This window comes from Pholis gunnellus (genome assembly GCF_910591455.1).
Source record: "Pholis gunnellus genome assembly, chromosome: 3".
Taxonomy (NCBI): domain Eukaryota; kingdom Metazoa; phylum Chordata; class Actinopteri; order Perciformes; family Pholidae; genus Pholis; species Pholis gunnellus.
The window spans coordinates 19,230,904-19,254,847 of record NC_136529.1 but is presented as its reverse complement, the minus strand read 5'-3'; the positions used below and the strand labels follow the sequence as shown (position 1 = coordinate 19,254,847).

General features: G+C 44.9%; 1 protein-coding gene across 1 annotated transcript in view; it reads right to left on the bottom strand.

Moving 5' to 3' along the window:
• The window catches only part of plxna1b (plexin A1b), a 176,940-nt gene that overhangs the window by 127,433 nt on the left and 25,563 nt on the right, over positions 1–23,944 (bottom strand). Inside the window, exon 2 of the mRNA XM_079186674.1 lies at positions 14,821–16,258. Coding sequence (XP_079042800.1) covers positions 14,821–16,002 — 1,182 coding nt within the window. The 5' untranslated portion in view covers positions 16,003–16,258. The remainder of the gene's footprint in view (positions 1–14,820; positions 16,259–23,944) is intronic.

Sequence of the window (23,944 nt, the reverse complement as noted above, 5' to 3'; positions counted from 1 at the left end):
CACAATGTCACCGTGCAAAAACCTTCCGCATATTGTAAAGCCTTCAGTCACGGCGGTTACATGGCGGTAATGCTGGTGACCATGTGACAATATCTGGAGCATTCCCGTGTCACGAGGGGCTCATCGCCCCGGGCGATCCACTGACCCTTAAAGTGCCTTAACCAGTTACACCCCCCCCCCCCACACACACACACACACACACACACACACACACACACACACAGCATACTCGGTTGCCTATGAAGTAGGGTTTAAGTGGCACAGTTTGTTAAACTAACACATTTAGTACTTTTGTAGAAATTGGCTGATTTTGAAAAGCCACACACATGCCAAATATTGTAGCTTCTCAAATGTGAGAATTTGTCGTTTTTTCTGTTTTGTATCGTTGTAAATTCATCATCTTTGAGTTTTTTAACAAAATGAGCAATTTAAGGACATCAATTTGGGCTTGGGGACATTTTTTGCGGATTTATCAACTAATTGAAATCGTCACAATTATAGATAATGAAAACTACTGGCCCAAGGTTTGATGATTAAAACGTGTGTTAATAAAAAAAAAAAAAACACTTTTTGTTGCTACTTTGGCAATACTGGGTTTGACTGAAACCAAATGTGTGCAGGCAAGACTGCAGGCGTGTGTGTGTGTGTGTGTGTGTGTGTGTGTGTGTGTGTGTGTGTGTGTGTGTGTGTGTGTGTGTGTGTGTGTGTGTGTGTGTGTGTGTGTGTGTGTGTGTGTGTGTGTGTGTGTGTGAGACGGGAGGCTGCTGATTGACTGCTAAAGTGTGGAACTGAATGGGCTTCAGTGTGTATCAACCAGAGCCAACAGACGCATGTGAGACACACACACACACGGAGTGTGTAAATGGCGGTGTAATCCAGAGTCTTATCACTACATCATCTGATTGATCCACACAGGAGAAAAGATAACACCCCCCCCCCCCCCTCACACACTCTACTTCCCGATCTGCCTAAATTGCCTGCAGCTCAGCACATGTCAATAACCAGTTATTCGGCCTTTTTCTACTTTCTCACTCTTTTTCTCCGTCTGCTCACAGCTGATACAGTTACTGAACAAACATCAATATCCCCATCTCCCTGTCCTTTTCTACCTCTTCATCCATCCATCCTCTCTCTCTCCCTCTGCCTCCATCTCTTGCTCAGTCACTACTTCGTCCGTCCCTCACGCACCTCTTTGGACCGCTTATGTTCTCCAAAGGATCGAGGCAGTGCAGGGTGGTGGGCTTATCAACTGGAATGCTCTACTTTTCTTCCTTTGCACAGTGATAAGTCACATGGTAAAAGTAAAGTGTGTGGTTGTGTGTGTGTGTGTGTGTGGTTGTGTGTGTGTGTGTGTGTGTGTGTGTGATAACGTGAGCGACAGGAACACACAGCCATTACCTGAAACAACCTTCTTTTGTAACAACTAATGGCTAAGGGGCAATTTCTTTCCTCGGAACAAAGGAGACTGACAGAAACACACGTGAAGACTTGTAGACCTGTGTACGCGCACACGCGCACACACACACACACACACACACACACACACACACACACACACACACACACACCAAGACACCAACGCTTCCAGTTTTTTGGCTACAAGTAACAAAACAATTCCCATCGTCTTTTTATGACATACAACTAGGGGCCATACTTTTCAAATCATGTAGTCATGGGAGAGAAATCCATCAATTTGGACTTCAGTCAGCCACACACACACACACACACACACACACAAGCAATCCAATGCCGTCAGCCTAAGGAAAACAAGTTAAAAGGGTTAATCCATCTTCTAAGGAGGAGGCTCACAGTCGAAATATACTGTATACAGTAGCCCCGAGAGTCCATAAGGGTTAACACGGACCACTACACACACACTGCGTGCACACACACACACACACACACACACAGTAGCCTCTATAGGTCTCTCTGGGGTACTGGAGGGTAAAGGTGCTATAGCTTTCCTGCAGGTCTGGAAGGTTTAAACAGCATAGATCAGCGTGGAATAAAGGGTGTTTCCCTTGAGGTTGGAAACCATTTTAATGGAGGCAACATTCTTATGTTGGTTCTTTGCACAGTGATCCGTCACATGGTAAAAGTAAAGTGTGTGGTTGTGTGTGTGTGTGTGTTTGATAAACCATTTTAAATGGAGGCAACATTCTTATGTTGGTTCTGCAATTTAAGGCCTTAAAGATTCCCACGTGAATTGGAGCTGCTATTCAGAATGGAAAGAATGTTTTCCTCTGTGGTCTCTGCAGGGTTATTGGCTGGAGACCGTATTTAACGTTCTGCTGTGTTTTCAAAGACACAGAACTCCGCCGGGGATGAAAGAGTTAAGCCAACAACCTTCCACTGACTTTGGCAGCAGGGTCTTAGAAATGCAGAAGAGGAGGTTTCTTGTTTTGATTTGTGCCGGGTGCATGTGGTGTTGAATGGATTTGAGGATTTGCACTTCACTGGGGCTTGGTCTTTTCTTCTAAAAACCCCAAAAGGTATGAGTGTGTGTGATAAATGTGACTACTTTTCTACTACTGTTTTAATCACTTCTTATCCATTATTTCACAAAGATGTAGGCAATTGTCAGAAAAATGTCTATTATTTGTACATTGCTTTTGTGGGTTTTGTGGTCTACCGATCAATTGCTTCGGCTCAAACTTTTAAGGAAATTGCAAAAGTTCCAGAAGCCCACAGTTTTGTCTGACTAACAATCCAAAACCCTTTTCAGTTTATCATCATACAAGACCAAGAACAGATCTTGCTTAAAAAACTGTTGCCGATTAATATTCTTTCGTTCAACCGATCAATTAAAATCGACAGATCGTTTAGGCTCCGCTGCATATTCACAAGAAGAATACGCAAATCTTCCTAAACCACGATCTTTAATGGGAGTTTTGAAAGGGTTAACATACAGTAAGCATTATACTTTATGTATGGTGTGTTTTATACTTTATGTCAGCTGATATTCAAGGTCAGCGATACAACCTAGATACTGCTGATAATATATGAGGATTGCGCACAAAGACACACACACCAAACGTGTATTCTATATATAAACCCAGAGTGGTCTCCAGATAACAGCTAGAGGTCACGCATGTTGCTGGTTAACAGCAGCAACTGTGGTGGTTTCCCCCCCCGAGTGGAGCTGCTTCAGCCAATTCACATTGCAAAACGATGAAATATAGTCATTCATATGGCACCAAACACGGGTGTGCACACAACTCAGCCCACAATAACACTGACTGATCGCAGATGTGTGCTGCTGGTCGCGCTGAAGGAAATGGTTGAATAATCATCCCCCTATGATTGCCATTTCTTTAACGTATTACGTCAAGAAAATATGTCTGGGCACACATTAGCGCCGACCACAAGTGGAATTTGTCAATATACTAACCTCCATTCACATGGAGGCGGGAGAATACAATACGGGCTTATGTACGGGAGAGAGGTGTTGTTGTTTGAATACACTGCTGTGAATCGTGGCTATTGGGGTGGAAGGAAAACATGTGTGGCAAACACAAAAACACTCGTGCATTTGGCAGCGAGAATTAATTAGGCAGCACGTCGCATTAACAAGCGCTATGTTTCTCCATAAAAAACCTGTTTGTGCAGAATAAAAACTCAGAAAATAGCTTGTTGTATCGCGGAGAGCTAAGAAGGAGTGAGAGAGGACAGAGAGGACAGAAGTGGCTGGTGTTTCAAGACAGGCCTGCAATTTGTCTGTGTATGTGTGGTTGTTTGTGCATGCGAGTGTGTGTGTGTCAGAGGAAAAAGAGCGTTTGATGCTTCTCTCCTTACTAGTCAACGACCGTCTCATCATCAAGCCAACAGACAAACACATTTTTAGAATCCCCCATTTCCGACAGTCTAAAAAAATGACGTGTGTGTTTGTGTGTGTGAGTGAGTGAGTGAGTGCGCACACATATATGAACGGGAAAGAAGTGAAAGAGAAGTGGACAGCCGGAAACAAAGATTATCTGGCAACTACCTGCATCAGAGGTTCCTCTGCAGTATTCCACCTTGTTTTCATATCAGATGATAAAGATGCGCACGCACGCACGCACGCACGCACGCGCACACACACACACACACACACACACACACACACACACACACACACACACACACACACACACACACACACACACACACACACACACACACACACACACACACACACACACACACACACACACACACACACACACACACACACAACTTGGAGTATGTTGGCAGATGCAGGTGCCTTTTTTCTGATATGTGTGTGTGTGCATCAATGTGTACATGCGGCTGGCTCCAAGCGGAGAGAGCGATTCTGGGTGAGGCAGCTCATGAATTACCCAGAAATCTCAGCGGGGGCCTTGAACTCATTGCTGGAGTTTCTGCATGAAGAATACACTGGTGAAGCACTGCAGAGTTTGTGTGTGTGCACGCCCTCGTGCTGCTTTATAAAGCAGGAGAGCAACCAAACATCTGATGGTATCCATAGTTGCACATTCATAATGCAAAGTTTATGTGTGTCTGTGTGTGAGGGTGTGTGTGTGTGTGTGGTCAAAGTTAGTCTACATCACTGACAAGGAATATAGGTCCCTCTCTTATATACTTGTATTTAGCCAGAAGCAAAAGCATGAAACAATGCATGGCAGCTACACACACGCACACACGCAGTCTACTGACCTCAAACCAGGTCAAAGTGACACGGTCGTGCCACAAAGCAGGGCTTCTACACAGTAGAAAGTAGCATGGAGGCCAGTTACGGTGGTTACTAATCTTTTATGTCTGTTGTAATGGTTGTAATCTTATTTTCTGTTAGGAAGAGATGCTCTTTGGCTAACGAAACACACAGAGAGAACAAAAGCGATAACATTACAATAGCTGTTACTTGTTCGGTCTCTATATAATAATTGACTAAATCCCTGTTGATTTAATTTATTACGTATTCACTATTCAGATTATCGCGCCAGAAAAAGGGGTTAAATGAGTCTCGTGTTTCCATCACTGCTGATCGGAGCTGGAGCTGATGAACACCTGTGACTACTGCAGAGTCATTTGTGGGAATGAATGCCGATTGTAACCTTTCCCACTAAAGACATGAGCCAGATGGTCGTGGATGTTAGTGGGTTTTTCGTCCAGTGAGAAAGGGGCTTTAAAGGCCTCATGGCGCTCGCTTACTCTGACATTTCTTCGATGGACAGCACTGACACCAGGACTCAACAGCTGCGACTCAACTGTTGGACAACACACACACACACACACACACACACACACACAAACTTACTCACAAGCATGGCTGGGAAATATCACTGTAATGATGTTGCTGTGTCTTTTTAATAATATCATGTATGGTGACACAAGCTGTGTTTCAATTCATGTAACTTAAAAAAAAAAAAAAATCACAGCTCTTTGCCAATTAACATCATTATCACTGAGGGTAAGCCTCCATAAAGAGAACACTGCACGTGACATGCAATGAGCATGTAGTACATGAATGTAACAAAAAACAAGCACAAATCCACGCACAGGCAGACTCGCACACCTCTGAAGCAACCTCTGTGTTTAGGATAACAAGACGCAACGGTCTCACAGGGCTCCTCGCCGACGTCAGCGGTGACGCCACTCGCTCCATGGAGACAGAGTGTGTTTAATTGCTTGTGTCTCAAAGGTGTTAGACACAAAATGCACGACGCATTAATAACATCTCAGCAGAAGTGTTTTCTTATTCCACCCGAGAGTGTTTATACAGGCTGACGATTCAAAACTCAAGACAGGAGCGGTATAAAGGTGGAAAAATAAGCCTGAGGGAGAACCAAACTATTTACAATCAATGAATTCTTTCCTCACAAGATTCAGTAGCTGTTTTCCAGAATACGTTACTGGATCCTAACTGATCAATAATTTAGAAAGAGAGATGACTGCACCAATTCTGTATTCATGGTTTGCAGGGTAGTAATTTCTATGTTGAGTGCACTCCAGGCAGACACTGAAATCTCAAGGAGTTGGCACCTATTCAGAGCGCCGCTTCCAGAAGCTGTCACCACATGTTTAGACCGCAATCCAACAGAACGTTAAGAGACAGAGGAGGAAGAAAATATAGTGTATGGATATGTACGGGAAGAAATACACCCGTAACTATGGAAAGAAGCATACAGTCTGTTGAAAATAAACCAATGTCAATATATGTGTAGGCTAACGGGCTGCCAAGAGGAGGACTCGCGGTCAAAAGATCATCAGTTCAAATACCCACACCAGCTGGGAAAGTGAATGAGTAACACACCTCTCCCTCCATCATCGCCACAGGTGCCTTTAAGCAAAGTAGTTAACCTCCGACTGTTCTGATGGAGATGCTCAGTGACCAGCGTCGAAAGAGTGGGTACGCAGATTTAACGATTTCAAACAACAGACTTTATGTTTCACTGCATACGAGACATATGAAGCAGCAGTTAAAAAGGTTTATCATCAATGTGACCCAAATAAAATTCAACGCAAGACACTGAAATCCAACATATTTCGCCTGTTGGTGAAACCTTTTATTTTTTTATATGTAACATTTCACATTTGCATAGAAATCCCGCTATTAAATTGTGTGTGTGTGTGGGGGGGGGGGGGGGGGGGGGGGGGGGGGGGGGGGGGCATTTCAGCATGTTTATATTTATTTTTAAATACCTATTTCATTATAAAAATAATTAAATATTCAGGTATATATTCACGCTTTATATTCATTTTTAAATACGTATTATACATATTTTATTATAAGGATAAATAAATATTCAGGAAGATATTTACTCTTTATATTAAAGAAGAGTAGACACTATGATTAAAAAAGGTGAGAAAACTGTTTTTGTTATTATTACTTTGAGACACTCATACAGCAGTTAATTTGCATTTTTTTTCACATTTTCTTCTTAAATTTCTATTAAATAAAGCATAAAAAGAAACTTAAAGCATAACACACAAAAGACTTTTAGCACGCGCCGCACAGGCACAACCCCTGCTCCACTTTCTCTGATTACTCCTGATAATGATGTATGCAACACACCACCCACACACACACACAGAACAGATCAATACATAATTACACTGACAATTAGTATCATTAGAGGGGTGGTAGAGATGGGGGTTTGTTGAGCTAAACACTCCTCTGAGAGAGAAAGAGAGCGTTAAGCAGCTCACACACACACACAGTCCGCATGGTGTCTTCTCCAAAAGGTTTGCTACTGTCCTTTACTAATGAGATGAGAGCAACACTTGAGCGCAGAGTGGGTGTGACATCGTTAGCTCACACAAACCACTGCAAAACAATCAAAAGTCCGTCCTGCAGACGCATGAATAAAATCCCTAATTCCAAAATCAAAAAAATGCGAAATATTAATCGTAACATAACCCATTAGCACCAATAACGTTTAAGACGACCCGCCCGATCGGTGTCTCCTAGCTCAACTCATTTAGACTGTCAATTAACTCTGCTCGTCAACTCTGGCTCAATTAATCAGGTGTAATTACTTAAACCCATTTGCCAGCACATCCTTTTCGATTAGGTCGGCAGAAATAGGACTGTGTTTTACAAAGACCGCGAGTGAGTAGCGTTCATTAGATGATATTCATAATGATGGATTTAATAAGGTTAGGAGCTGGTCAATTCCACTTTGTCTTTTCTGCAACAGTGTAATGAAAATCTGCTCAGTTTGTTTAACGTGGGCTCACGACTAGGGCCGGAAGATATGGACCAAAAATCATATCTCGTTCTTTTTATGCTGAATGGCGATGTGGGCTAAATGTTCAGTCGTACGTCAAAGCCACATGTGAGATGTCACGGGCACTTTTATCAAAACAGATGTCATATCACATGACACGGTTACGCTACAAAATAATTGAGGAGCGCTTTAATTCATCAAATTCAACAATATAATCGTGTTGTTGTATTACCCCTCTAAAGCGTCATTGTGTAATAAATGTTACTTTATAAAACAGACCAGTCGCATGACAATTATGAACATGCACACCGCCTCAAATGTTGGTTTTGTGGAGTATATGTGTTCACGTACATACTGAAACCTACACGGTACACAACATTGTGTACCATTTGACTACTTGCTCTGCTCCGATTGGCTAACACCTGCTCCGGTCGCTCTCTCTCTCTCTCTCTCTCTCTCTCTCTCTCTCTCTCTCTCTCTCTCTCTCTCTCTCTCTCTCTCTCTCTCTCCAGCTACACCCATATGCTACTCTTATAGCATCAAACTGTGTCAACACACTACATCTACAAGACCGGACCACGTCCGAAACACAAGTACAGGAAAATATACATTTTTATAGGCCTAAAGAGGAAAAATAAACACACGTATGTATGGAGGAAGTGGATCAGCTGGTTGATCAAAGGGGTGACGTTACCAGCAGAAACACTGTCGCACCTATTCATTATAAAAGACCATAGGCCAATAGTGTAACGCTATCACTTTACACAACTTTATAACTCAGTGACTCAGTGAGATACCTTTTGGTTTAATGGACTGGCCAGGTTTGTGTGAAAAGAGAAAGGAGAGATGCAAGCACACCGAGACGGCTTCATGTAAGAAACGTTATGTAACGCGATATCAAACGATATCAATATAAACGTATTGTGTCATCCTATATATATATATATATATATATATATATATATATATATATATATATATATATATATACACATCTCATTTGAAAAAGGAATCAATAATGTACCTTAGAGAGTTGATATACCACCCAGCCCTACTCCTGAAGTGCAGAATAATTGTTGGAACGTCTTAACAGCAGAGAGACAACCCAGAAAACTAAGAGCGAATACGGTGTGCTCTACTGCATCCAATTTAGTGAGTCAGTATAATATTGTGCGATGGTGTGGGCTCTTATCAGGCATAGGTAAAAGGATCACTTATAGCATTTGCATCTGCTATACTCCTGTAATCAGTTTCAAGGGTGCAGCTCACCACAGAATGTTCTTTACTTTGATAACAATGTTCCGCTCAGCGGCTTGACCATAATAAAAAAAAAAAAAAATCTCAAATCTAGCTATAAATACAAACCATACGTCAAACATATTACAAGGAAAGATACACAACAGCACAACCCACACAGCCTCACAAGTCATGTCACAGCAACGAGCACCATCACGAAGAAGCTATACCAAAAATCGAAATAACTACAATGGAATTGCGATCATTTTAAGATCGATTTCAGGTTAAGCACCAAAACTCACCTTTGACACCGATGGTCATGAAACAGCTGGCCTATGCGGCGTCCAAAAAATGAATGCTTGAGATTGACTCATTTTGCTCCGATTGATCTCCGATTGATTGATGCATTGGCTCGGGACAAAGTTCAAAACCTCACCATCCATCTGGTGATGGAGAGAAAGCAGCCTGACATTTAGAATGGTCTTTGGGTCACATATGAGCCTCACATGGAGACAATGGAGCTTCCAGCGGGGGAAAGGAATGTTCAAACAAAGTGGGGTTTTTCCCCCTCGAAACTCTCAATTAACAAAATATAATGCTTAGCATGTGATGATTATGCGTCCTAAAACAATATTCAGATTTTTTCGATTAGTTAAAGTAAGCTTGTGTTCAAATAGTAAGGCCAAAGACGGTATGTTTAACTGCTTCATCACCGTGTAATAACCTTCATCAAAGCTTCAAATAGGGCTGGGCGAAAATGAAATATCAAATGTATTTTTGACCAAATACCTCGATATTGCAACGATATTGTAGGGTTGACCATTGGTGATTTCACAAAATATTCACACGATGAGATTTCTGATAAATAATCATCAATAATGTGGATATAATGACGAAATAGGGTCAAAGGTTATATGAACACGTTTCCCTGTGCTGCCCTGGTGTCAAATACCACGACTTTTCCATGACTTTCTACAACTAAATGTTTTCTAATAACCTAAAAAGGGCTACAGCTGGCTAGTTTAATGTGTTGCTTGCTGTGGAGAAACGCTGCTGGAAATCACCATTTAATGTGATGACTTTAGTGAGTGAGAAAACATGCTTTGCAAAGTGACCCCTGAGCAAAAAGAGTCCCTGGCTTTCTCTGTTTGGAGGACACCTCTTTAAATCCAGTGATATTTCATAAACACCAAAAGAGTTTTGTTGTGTTCCTGAGTCACCCTTATTATAGCACCTACTCCTAGATATACGCACCCTGTCAGGTGAGCCACAACACACGCACGCGCACACGCACACGGACGCACACAGCTGACATGACAGAGAGCCGTGCTGCTGAGGTGGACAATGTGGTGGCCAGGTGACGGACACCGATATTATTTGTGCAGCAGCCAGCGTTCAATCACCCTCTCCTCTCCTCTTTTCTTTTCTCTCCTCTCCTCTCCTCCCTCCATTTCTCTCCCTCTTTCTGTCATCCGCCCTTTTTCCTCACGCTGTTCTTGGCAGCGGTGACGAAAAGATTTCTGGGGCCATCACTCTTCCTCTCGCCCTCCTCTTCTCTCGGTCGGTGAATCACTGGCTCTCCTTCGAGCACACCCTGGCTGTAAAAGGCTTGTTGCTCTCTCCTTGGCTGGTATTCGGTCTCTCAGTCTCTCCCTACGTGCCATTTTCCCCTGTTCATTCCTCTCTCTGAACCCCACACACACACACACACACTCTTGTGTCATTCTCTTTAAATCCCTGTCTTGCTAGCTAGGGTCATGTGTGGTTATGTGCACGTTTGGAATTTGACTATTTTTGTCAAATCTAAAAAAAAAAAAAAATATGAAAATCACACAGAAAAACAGTTGGAAATACGATTTGAAAACATGTTCAAAGATGTTTTGATTCACATCAATCTCTAGAGATGATCGGTCTTTCCAGTCAATTCAAAACCGACTGGAAAGAAAACCGCCATAACTAAAAAACACAACATTGACGTCACATCCAAAACACAGCTGGAGAGCCGTGACTGCAGCACAAAACATGGCCCGACATCAAACTCCTCGTGACTGATAATCTTGGATATTTTCATGGCGGTAACAGTAAAAGATATCCATTCTTGAATTGGCCTGCAGTTGACCGTTTTGGTTTCCTGTGTTTCAGAATGCAGTTAGTGGTCCATATGCCGGCCTACAGTACAGTCATTTCCACAGCGAGCAAGTTCAAAATGCCTGAACATACAAACCGGTGCTGAAGTTCAGGTTTGGGAAACTTGACTGCATTCTGGACACATTCAACAACACTGATGCGATTTCCTCCTTTTTTTTTTGTGCATTCTTTCTCAGTCCTTTTTCTTTTCCCTTCAAGCATCTTCCTGGGCTCGCTCTGTTATTTTCACACTCACTCTGACTCGCTCATCTCCTCAACACCTCTCTTTCAAATTCCCATACTCTCTCCTGCATGTAGCTTTGGCGTCTAACTCTTCCTCTCTCTCCGACTCCCTCACGTCCTCTCATTTTTAAGCCCGCCCACGTCCTGCGACTCCTTCTTCCTCTCTCGTCCCTCTCTCTGGTTCTAACTGCCGTCTTTCTCATTTACCTCCTGAAACTCGTTCATCCTCTCACCCCTGTACCCCTCTCTCTCTCCCTCTCTCCCTCTCTCTCTCCTCCTCTCTCTGTCTCTCTCCCTCTCCCTCTCCCTCCCTGTGTGGAAATGGTTTGTATTGATCCACTCTCAAACCGTGGAGAAGGTCAGCGGTTCACTAATAAAGCTCAGGGACAAAACAGAGACACGCAAACAAACACTGAGCGCACACACCCACAGCAGACATATATAGCCAGGTAACAGGGCTGTGGTGATGAACGGTGTGTGTGTGTGTGTGTGTGTGTGTGTGTGTGTCTGCTTCCTCCCAACACCCATATTTTTCTATAACACAGCTGCTTCTAATATGCCCAAACATTTGTGTTTACAGAAAAACAGCCACCATCTCACTGTGCCCGTAAACATATCACCCTAATGACGGCCAGAGGCTAGAAGTTATGATCCAGCACAAATATGAACTCCACACAGGGAGCTGACAGAGCGCCTGGCCATCCATCATGGCTGTGTGGCTAACAGCTGTCCAGTAGTCCCTCTCTCCCCCCTGCCTCGCCCTCTCCACCGAACTATGACAGGGTCAAACTAAACGTATCACCCCCCCCTCTCCCCCCCCCTCTCTCCCCCCTCTCCCAGGTCACGCAGCCTTTCCCACACTGTTCACTCGAACGCAGTTAAGATGGACATTTATGAGATCGTTGCCTCGGGGTTAGAGGAGTGCATTTGAATTCCTTGGGTGGGTGGGAAAATCTGGGCGGGGTTCAGTGCCAAACACCAGTAGCTTAAATGTTAGAGAGCTGCGGAGCAGGAGATCGACAGTTTATAACTAGATTAGCTGGAGAAATGGGGATGGGTTGTGAGTTTGTTCCTTACTTACAGTCCAACTGCTGCCAATAGCAGCCGCCAGTGGAGGACTGGCATCTGCTAGCCGGCTAGTGCAACTCTCACCTTCTTGTGCTATTTCAGTTCTGCAGTCTGATTCAGTCTGTGCTTCTCTGTGCTTGTTATTGTGTTTCGTCGTGTTGCACAGCAGTGATATCAGGCATTTGAGGATCAGATTCGAGGTCGCTCGGACCACTGGCTGAGGTTAAGGTCGAGGGGGGGTGGGCAGCTGACGTCAGGTCACTGCTTAGGGGGCAACGTGGTCGGACGCCATTAACCTGCCGCTGACCCACTCGAGTGTTGCTGCTGTCGTGGGGGTCAGCCAATCAGCTTATCTCTGGGGCTACTACATCATCATTGCTGACAGCTTATAGGGGACAACGGTATTCTTGAGAGGATGTTTAAGTGGTGTTGAATTATGAGGGAAAGTAACCCTTTTCAAAACTCCAGTAACCATGGCAACAGGCCTGACGGGAAGACGGGGAGCTGTGGGACGGTCTCGCCGCTCAATGACTGTTACTAATAAAGACAATTAAGGATACATGCTGCCTCTAAAGTATGACTTGGCAGACCTACATCTGCAGGCTGCATTGGTAGGGCTGCGTTAGGTGGAATGCAAACCAGGATGTCTTATCAAAAGCAAACACGGTGCACGGCCGTTTATACTCCTATAATAGTCCTATTGAGAGTTATCGTGACAGCAATTATTTTCTACCCGAGCTAAATGCCGATGAGGTAAGAAGCATTTCTGCACAGTGCAGTTATCTACCAGGTATGTGCATTTGCAAATACAGTATTTGACTAAGAGACGATGTTTCACTGCACTGCATAAAAGGAAAAGTCAAATTCTTCGCCGTCCTAACCCGCGATTTGTTTTTACCAGAGCCATCCCGACTAGAGCTCCTGCTGCACCAGTGCAAAGGTCTAATTGAAATAAATGAGATTGCCTGCCTTTTTGCCTCAGAGCTATTGTCATCGTGATGGGCCCAAAGACAGGAAAGCACACAAGAAAAAAGACAACCACTGAACAGGAAGGAGACTACATCTTTACAAGGTGGCAAAAAGAGAGGAAGCGAGGGAGGTGAAGGGGGACTTGGCCGGGTCATTCACATGACTTACACCACCACACAAAACAGAAAACACACCTATGCACACTAACTAACGAAGACCTACAGAGAGGAAGAGCACTATTCTTACCAAGTATGCCACTGGATTAGTTGCAACACAGGGTAAATGGTGTGTCTGTGTCTGTGTGTGTGTGTGTGTGTGTGTGTGTGTGTGTGTGTGTGTGTGTGTGTGTGTGTGTGTGTGTGTGTGTGTGTGTGTGTGTGTGTGTGTGTGTGTGGACACCTGCCAGGAAAAATGGTGTGCGCTGACATTTAAAGAAAAAGCTTTAAAAGTGGTCTTTTAATTAAGCTATCTTAAGAGAGAGCGTGATGGAGGGGATGGATGGGTGAATTTAAAGAGCACACAGGATGGAAGATGAGGTCGCTGAGACAGGTGGTCATCTAAGAGTGCTGCACACTTAACACTAATAGATGCAACGAAGACATAAGAGGTTGTTTTTTTTTTTAAGCAGATGCAGCCTGAAGAGAGTGATGCATGAAAGCCAGAAAAAACAAAAGGACGTGAGCAGATATGTTCACTATAGAGGACACTAGACTGTGTGCTGTTGTGTAGTAGTGCCTTAAGGTCCCTAGTGTGAGTGTATGTATGTGCGTCTGTGTGTGTGTGTGTGGGGTCCTCTGTAAAGCATGCAGGGCCATGCACCGTGGATCAGTTAGTAAAAACCCAGTCTAGCTCAAGCCGTCCCCCAGGATGTCACACTGCAGCGCACCGAACCATGCAGTGTGTGTACGAGTGTGTGTGCATGAGTGCTACTCCTGAGTGACATTTCACAAATCCAGGTGACTGGGCTAATGATGTCCCCTGCCTGACTAAATCAAAGCACCAAGAGGTTGTGCGGAGAGGGAGGAAATGGGCAGAAAAAAGTGAAGTAGAAGACAGCAGGAGAAAGAAATGAGCTGTTCACACTTTATATGAACCACTGCAGGCCTGTAGCGGAGGTTCTTGTGAATGATTGGAACATGAGTTGACCAGTATTCAATTAGCAGGCGCACAAAAAAAAAGGGACTGAGTGGAGAAATAGGCAGTAGTAGACAGTTTTAGGGACACAAACTTGTCAACATCAAGACTAGTCTTTTATATTTTAATAACGCGCGTGTGTGTGTGTTGACTCATGTATGCTAAGAAGGATAGATTTTCAGCAACGTTTGTGAGAAAAGGTTTTGCATGGTGTCACACTTTGCCAACGCTAATGCAGTCTTACATACATAATATGTGCGCCCTGGCTGATAAGTAAACGGATTCACTCTAAGGGAAGAGGCTGTAAAGAAAGTATCTACTCTGCAGAACTCAGAAAGAAGAGATTTGAGCTTACCGAGTTGATGCAGGCGAGCTCCTTGTTGAGCAGCCAGGGTAAGGAGAGCTTCCCGTATCCCTTGTAGCAGGACTGAATTCTTTCTTTGATCTTCTCTTTTATCTTCTTCAGGGTGAACAGACACAATGCTGACTCTTTGGGTGGTTTGGCCCGATTCTTCTGACCCTGAGAGAAGACCGTGAAGAGGATGTCTTCGTTCTCAGAGATCCCCAGAGAGTTGGCGAGCTGCCGCCCTGGCCGAGCCAAGAAGGCATCCTGAACCAGGCGGTACTCTACTCCATCTTTAGTGCAGCCAATGGGGAACTCAACGTAGGAGTAAAACTTGGGGTCGTCCACGCAGAGGCGGACAATTTTGGAGGTGAAGAACTGCTCTCCACTGGCATCGGGGGAAGTCAATTGGGTATCCAGCTGCATTGTTAGATAATAGACAAACTGCTCGCTGCTGAAGCTGTAAACGTAATAGATGTCGAAAGCGGGGAACTTGGACAAAGTGTCAGAGGGGATCTTCAGCTGAGAGGAGACAAACTCATCCTGATAGACGAAGCTGAACATGTCGGCATTTTCTTCGTTTTCCATCAGCTTGCGGCTGGACAAGGTGGGGAAGTACTCAGACTTGCCGTCGATGGGCGTTCCTATAAATAGCTTGCTGGTCGGACTCTGGGCAGAGCTTATGATGACCCCGGACATGGTACCCGACTCTGCCACGCTAGAGAGGTAGTGCTCCTTGCGGTGGTGGGGCTCGCCCAGCTTAAAGAGGTCATCCAGGCGAAGGAACTGGCAGATCCCCTGCGAAGTGCTGCCACAGGCAATGAGGCGGTTCTGTGCGTAGTCTATGAGGAGAAGCTTGTTCACATTGGGGGTCTGGGCCAGGTCATGAGGGCAGGACTGGACACTGGGCGGAGGGTAGCACTTCTCATTGTCCACCACTGGGCCAGTCATGTGGCTGCGCAGTTTGGTCAGGTTGCTAGACACCTTGAAAATCCAGTTGACAGCTCCCACATAGACTTCTCCGGTTTTGTTGTGGATGGCCAGATGTGTAAGCCCCGACTCAGAGGGGACAAATCGTTTGAAGGGAGGGGGTTGGCCTCCAGAGAAGGATGAGCTCATGATAAGCAAAAGCCCCAAGAGGAGAAACAAGTTCCCCTGGCCGGGGGTAGCCGCTGACCGAGCTAGGGGACACATAACTGGGCTGTCTAGAGGCAAGGCTTAGGGGGTTGGGGGAGGAGAAAGAGGAGGAGGAGGAGGAGGAGGAGAACAAGTGCTGGTCCCAAGTCAGGTTTTTCTTTCGTTTCCCACTCTTCCGTCCAGGAATAAGGGAAGGCAGTGAGAGAGAAGGATGGAGAGAGGGGCAGCAAAACTCCTATTGATCCGCTGTCCTGTTCTCAGCGTTGCAGGCCGTCATCAGGAACATCATCCACAGAGGCACGATGGGGGAGCCCTGGAAGGCAGAGAGAGAAAACACGGTGAGCGTCCGAGGAACATTTCCTATTGATTATGCATCAAGCAGGCAGAGAGGCTGAAAAGGCTCACAAATTACACAGCCAAAATTAGAAGAAAGAAAAAAATAAAGCTGACATTTGCCTCAGTAATAAATAAATAATATCAAATCAAGTCTGGAAGGCAAATGTGTGTCTGCATTTAATTATGAGGGAAAATAGCAGGGGAGGCATGGCCTGCTTATTAAAGGCTCTGTACACATTATGGGAGTCTTTTCTGGAATGAGTTAATAGATTTTACAACATTCAACTCTTTTAATATTTCATAACTTTTAACTTTACCATGGTGGCTTTGGCGGAGGCATGCGATTAAAAGAATGCCAGGGGCCACCGTTACATTGACAGCAAGAAAGGTATAGGAAGGTCTGCTCGAAGGCTTTCAACGGTATCAACGCGCTTAACAGAAACATAACCCCTTATTGTGATCACGCAGTTCTGTATCCAGGCATCGGGCTCTCATGGCAGCAGAGCAGGTCGCAAGCAACACACTCTACCTTCCCTCAGGAGCTACAATCACAAAATATACGATATCACCACAAATTAAACTCATTCAGAGAGAAATATAATAACCCTTTACAGATACGTTTTGCCGCACATTCAGCACAAATTGTTGTTTTTGAAGGGTCCATATCTCACACGACACTCTTTTACAGCGAGTCCTGCCCCTCTCATCAGACTGCAGTCACATTCAGTACACTCAAAAACCTGCCAGTCTCTTGCTATTCAGTTACCTGTGTGCGATTTAAGAAATCTTATACTGCATCACAAAAGGCGACCTCATCTTTCTTTTCAAAACAGACCACTGGCCTTGGCACAGTGAGCGTCCAGGCAAAAAAAAAAGATACACCTGGCTCAACTTCTGCTGCAACACGGCAACGTATCGCAGCACACATAGCAGGTAATGCACCTTGTAACACAGATGGCCCTATTTTACAGTTTACCCTGTAATTGTCGAGGTGAGGGGTTGCCACCAGTGCATGTGGCAACATGCCTACACCAGCATCATATCCAGAATGTGCCCACATTTCAGTGCGTGTGGCCCTACTTCCCTCCTCACTGCCTTTCATACCGACTCATTCGGATCAACGAAGAGCCAGAACTTTGCAAATTTACTTCGGTCTGCTTTCATTAATACGCAAATATGTCTCACACAGCACACACTACACCGCACAGCTAGTATCCCTCGACAACCCGGGATGCGGACAACAAAGGCGGCAGAATTGAAGGGCAGAAATGAGAAAACGTATTGAGGACGGAGGCTTCACACATAAAGGACGGGGAGGAGGAGTCAAAAGGGAGAGTATCTGCTCTTTTGGGCGTCCTCCAACGACGACGCAATGATGATGAGGAGCAGGGTTTGGCGGGCGTGTGCTGCTGCTTGACAGGCCAATCATGTTCCTGCAAAACCGGGACATTAGTTCTCCTGTAAATGCTGATTATGCAAAACGGGACGCAACTCTCCCAGGGACCCCGTGCTTCAATTTCACCTTGACTATCAAAGTGTCTGCACGGAGGTAGTTTATGACCACGCTGAATCGGAAAAGATGAGAGACACTATGGAGAGATGAGGAAAGGTAGGAAGAGGTGGGTGGGAGATGGGAGGAGATTGAGGAAAATCTAAATATGGAAAAAGAGGGGGAGAGGCAAACAGAAATGCTGAGTTTTCCTTCCTTCCTTCCTTTCTCTCTTTCTCTCTTTCTTTCTTTCTTTCTTTCTTTCTTTCTTTCTTTCTTTCTTTCTTTCTTTCTTTATCTCAGTTTCTCCCCGTGGTGAGCCACAGGAGCAAGGCTATCCGTCTATCAATCACCATGCATACAGGTCAGAGTGTGGTCAGTCTACCAAGATTGATGAATGTGAGGGTTTCTTTTTTTTTTTTTTTTTTTACAGCTGCCAGAGAGAGAGAGAGGGAGTAAGAAAGAGGGAGGAAAAAGGCACTTTTCAATGTATTGAAAGAATTAAACACCTCAGTAAGAGGAGTCATTAAATTGCACATCAATTGAAGTCGTTGCCGCTGCTGCAAATAGTGTGTGAGAGAGGAAAGAAAGAGACAGAGGGGAAAGAAATAGTAGAGGCGATGTTCATGGAATAGCAAACCATAGATCAGCTGAGACAACGCTGGCCAGGTTCAGGGAGAGGTGGTGTCATCCAATTTTCACAAACGAAAGGCCCGGAGAGGGCGTGTATAGGAGGGATGACGAGCAAGGCGAGGAAGAGGAAAAGAGCGAGGAAAAAAAGAAAGTAGGAGGCAAGAAAGACATGGAAAGAGTGAGTAGCAGAAGGGTGAGTGAGGAGCAGCGGGAGCCAAAGAAAAGGCAGCATCTCCGCAGCATTTTAATCAGAGCTCTACCTGCGCTGAAATCAAACACCAGGGGAGCCCCGTGGTTTGAGGCACCTCGGCAAGGAAACAGCAGCCAGAACGGCCTGAGGTGCAGTTACACCCTCACTCGGCACTCTGTGAGATTAAAACGACTCGACGCAGGCCGCAGCCTCTTCGACATACGCAGCTGCAATAAAGTGACGAGCCAGCCTATAATAAAAAAAAAAACTAATTTCTTGCGCGACAAGAGCAGCAGATGCCAATTTAAAACGTGGTGGCACGTATACGGGAGGCCGGCTGCCTCATTTTCCTTTGTCATTTCAGAGTGAGGGGAAAGACACAATGAGGCAGAGTGAGTGAGCGAGGAAATGAGAGAGCCTGATAAAGAACGAGCGATAACGGGGGGGGGGGGGGGAGACACGTCCCTAAAGTAATTCCTCTTCATTTAGGCCAGCCACGGCTTGATGTAAGAGAGTGTGAATCGCACAACAAATTGCATCCAGGGCTCGTTATCTATCCCAGTAATAAGACGATGACATCACAACGCATGTTTTCACTACACATGGGGGGTGGGGGGGGGGTTGGAGTCATACACTTCAAAAGTAACAGGGCAGCAAACCGGATGGGTGAAAGAATCAGAGAAATAATGTCTTCGCAAATGGGCCCCCAACTCGCTGTTCCTCCACCCCGTCCTTCAACACATGCCCAACTGCTGAGAATATGGTCAATCACTCAGCTTCTCACGCGCATTCCTCTTTTCTTCATAAATTTCGCCATTTTCCTCGCGACAGCCTTATCCCTTTGAACCCTCTTCAATTTCAATTTCCTCCAGAGCTCAAGTGACATGGTGGGAAGCGCGCTGAAACAAGGTTGCGAGCCATATCTGGCACCATCAAGGAAAAACATGTCAATCATTTTGGGGCTGGAGCGCGTCTGTGGCTTTGGGACTGGGCAGCCACCATATCGGAGGAGCCGAGGCCGTTATCACATCAGGGGAAAAGCCTCGGAGAGAGGGGCTGTAAGGGGCCAAGTTGATTGGATTTGATATCGGGACACCCTATCAATTGACAGGCATGTTCTGAGTCCCTATGGGCATTGGGAATTGGAATGAGGGATTGAAAGGGAGGTAGAAGACATAACAGAGAGGGAAAAGCTTACGCAGGAGGGGGGGTCCTTCCACAGCCTTATTTCATTTTGTTTATTTGGCTTAAAGAGTGGCGGGAATCCTGAGAAGAAATGGGGGCGGTGGTGCACTCTCGTGTGCGTTGTGAGGAAATTCCACAGGTTGTAGAGGTTGCCAACTCTCGTGAGCTGAGCTGGATCAACTCTCCCTCTCTCACCCGCTTCTCCAAAAGCAACTAAACCTGTCCGCTCAGATAATGGTCGCTGCTCAGCCCCGGAGCTGTGCTGATTTATTGCCAGTGGCATATCAATTACAGCACTCGCCACTGGAGGGGAGAAAGAGGAGGAGAAGGTGGCGAGAGAGGGATGGCGATGATGAGGATGGAAGAGCGGCACTCGGGGGGGGGGGGGGAAAAATTCTTTACCCTTGCATCACAACATGTGGGTCACATCTGGGATAAGAGGAAGAGGTGAGAGGGTGGAATTGAAGGAAAATAAATTGAGAAAGATGGACGTGTGCGAGATTGAGGGAAAGGCTCCGAAAATGTATGCAAATTGTCAAGACACACACACACACACACTCTCATACATGCACAAAGTCAATTATTGCATCCCAACCATAGCATCGTTGAGGAGGTGACTGCAAGCAGCATGGTTTAAAAAGACACAAACTCATATCTCAACGCTGAAACAAAGCAATCACTCCATCTGCGGAGGATTATCAGAGAATGTCAACATTATTGCAATAAACCACTGGCATATTATCAAAGAATATCCAGCCCATTTGTCACTGTCCACGGAGATTTGTTCATAAAAGGTCCTCATTTTTCAATAATAGCTGGATGACAGCAGAATAAGTATGAATAACTTAGTATGGAGAGTATTTTTAGAGTGCCCTTGGGGGAAATATAAGCAGAAATCTTCTTGATACTTCATGTCTTCACTTTATCAGCAAGAAAAAAAAAGTGACAAAAAGGCATTTAGTGATGAGAATATCTCAAATATGAGCTAGCACTTTTAAAACGCCAAAATCAACTGTCCCTATATCGTATTCAAGTCATCCAGCGGGCCAAGACAAATTTCAGAGGGGGTAAGACCAATTTGCAAGAGGTCGGAGAACAAAGAAGTATTATATATTGTGGTATCTTGTATCATTTCCTTCCTGCCTCGGCTGGGGGAACAAGCTGACTGGCAAGTCTTCGGGCGTATAAAAAGTCCTTATGAGTTCTGTTTTAGTGCCAACGTAAATCAGTTTAGTGGAGGACAAGCACCAGTGCCCTTTCTCTCTCCCTCTCTGTGGCAGGTGGCCTGCCATAACAAATGCCTTGTTCTCTAGCGTATAGAGCCAGAACAAATTGAGACTCCTGTCTTTAGAGCACCTTGCTGGGCTGACTTTCAAGCCATCGGCCCGGTCGGAGTGATGATACCCGATCTAGACCCGTCTAGCGGGCAACGCTGGACGTGAAAGAGTAGAGAGAAAAAAGCTACGCAGCAGAAACACCGGCATCTAGCTTGGTCCTCCTTGAGTTCTCCGTTCGTTTCGCTCAAGTACATTAGCCAAGAATAAATTCTTTACAGCAGACGCTTTACAAGCTGCTCAGCTCTGTGTCTTGGAATAATAGAATCTGAAGATTGTAAAATGTTTTTGTTTTTTTTAGAAAGTATGAGCCACAGGGTTATAAAACACACAATAATAATAAACATAGTTAAATACATAAAAAAAGACATTAAGAATTTACACCACAGTCTTTTTCAGTTTGCCTGTTAAACTGTAATAATCTGACTTATCTATTTTTAATGTCGTCCTCTGTGTGTTTCCCAGGCTTGAACCAGTAGCTTGCACAAGGACGACGGTAGAAACTGAGAAACAAGCCACTCACACATGCAAGAGCTGGAGCAGCAATAAGTGCAAAGACAACTGCTTCTCTGACACTCAATGTGCCTTATGGATAACTGACATGCATGCCTGTGTGTGCGTGTGTGTGTGTGTGAGACAGCTGCCACTCCGAGACAGTGGACAGACTGTGGGCTCTACATCACACACATTCTTCCTCTCCTCATTCCCTGTCAAACACACTCTTGTGTTTTCAGAGGTAAATGGGATTATATGCCGACAGACGTTACTTCAGACACAAGTGTGTGTGTGAGTGTGTGTGTGTGTGTGTGTGTGTGTTGCAGTCAGTCACAAATGTGTGCACATGCGCCTGTGCTCATCTGTTGTTGCCTGAATTTATCTAATATGAGACGGTGGGAGAAAAGGGTCGTTGTGCGTGTTTAAAATGAGGCCATGAGAGCATGAAACACCACACACACACACACACACACACACACACACACACACACACACACACACACACACACACACACACACACACACACACACACACACACACACACACACACACACACACACACACACACACACACACACACACACACACACACACACACACACACACACACACACACTTCTGCATTTTCTCTGAATCTGACCGCTGGCGACCTCACACTAAGTCTGCCCCAAACCTGGAATGCAGAAGGATTGAGCTGTGGACAAATCTCAAAGGTAATCTGTGTGACAAGTGTGTGTGTGTGTGTGTGCGTGTGTGTTTGGATAATGAACGTCACCATCTCGGTGCGCTGAACAGTTTATGAACATTGTTTCTGATTTGGCTGGTGAACACGGGGTTGAGTGCCCCAGGGTGTCCAATTACACGTGGAGAGCAGACAAACTGTATTTGTCTCCATCTCTGTGACCAAGCTTCTCACCCTCACCATTTCTTTCCATCAGTTTTTGCAAAACAGCTCACAGCTCTCATTGGTCCCGTGCTCCACCTTTTATGACTCATAATGCTGCAGAAGCCCAAATAAAATCCAAACTGATTATTTAAACACCGAATGTGTGGCGATCACAACAAACCAAACATGGGCACACAATTTCTAGCCCCCGTTTCTTCTCTCAGGGGTGAAATTCCTGGATAAACAAAAGGGCTTCATTCCAGCTGCTAAGACAGAATGAAGCAGCCATCGCACAAAACCTGCCCACATTTAAAAAAAAAAAAAATGGAGCACACAGACACACAAACACAGCGATGCAGGCACCGTCAGATTAGTGGTTTACTCTTAATCTCTCGACTGTGTTTGTGCGACTGGGTCTTTCAATCCATGACAAATCCTGTCTGTGTGTGTGTGTGTGTGTGTGTGTGTGTGTGTGTGTGTGTGTGTGTGTGTGTGTGTGTGTGTGTGTGTGTGTGTGTGTGTGTGTGTGTGTGTGTGTGTGTGTTTGTGTGTGTGTGTGTGAAGGTGGGAGAGGTAGACGATATGTAGGTCAGGGCCACAATGTGCCTGATACGAGCCACACAGTAACGCGTTAATCATGCAGTTAGTTGAACATTTCTCACGCTGAGCCTGCACTATTGTCTGTAGCATAACGCTAATGCTGCTTCTGTTCGACGTGGCTTTAAAGTGATGACGTGCAACAGCGGGTTGTTAGCTCGACTTGAAGTCCTCCTCAACACGGAAGCGCATATCCTCCCCATGTCTCGTTACGCTGGATTAAATCTCATATTTCAGAATGAAATTAACTAACATTTACAACTTCAAAGTCTTGCACACTTAAGAACTACGCCTAGATTTTTGCTACATTCACAGGTTTTGTTTAATAACTTTTCTTCATTTATATCATCCATTACTGATTACATTGTCTGCAACTTCCTTTATTTGAAATAAGACATACGTTTTGAAAATAGTAATAACACATTCTTCCTCTTACGAATGAAAAAGTTCAATTCAACCCGCTGGCTAGAGCTTTACTTGGCCTGGTACGACCAGCTAATGCGAGCTAATGTAGCATCCACATTTGCTTAGCCTACTGTTGCATGGTGCAGTTCTTGTCAGGCAGATATAAATGACAATTGACATTGAGATTTGAGAGAACCTCACTCATAAAAAGAGACAGAGCCAGGCCTGGGAAATCTCCAGATGATTGATTACTCCTGTAATTTGACCAGCAACCGCACAGAAAGCAACACAGATCTTTTAAACCCTTTACTACGTTTGCAACAATCTGAATTTTTCAGTCCAAAACAAAAAACTGCACCTGCATAGATATTTTTGGGAAACCACCCTGTGGAGTGTGCATTGTGCCGAGCATTGTTATTGCTAATCACAAACCCAGCATGAGTCTACA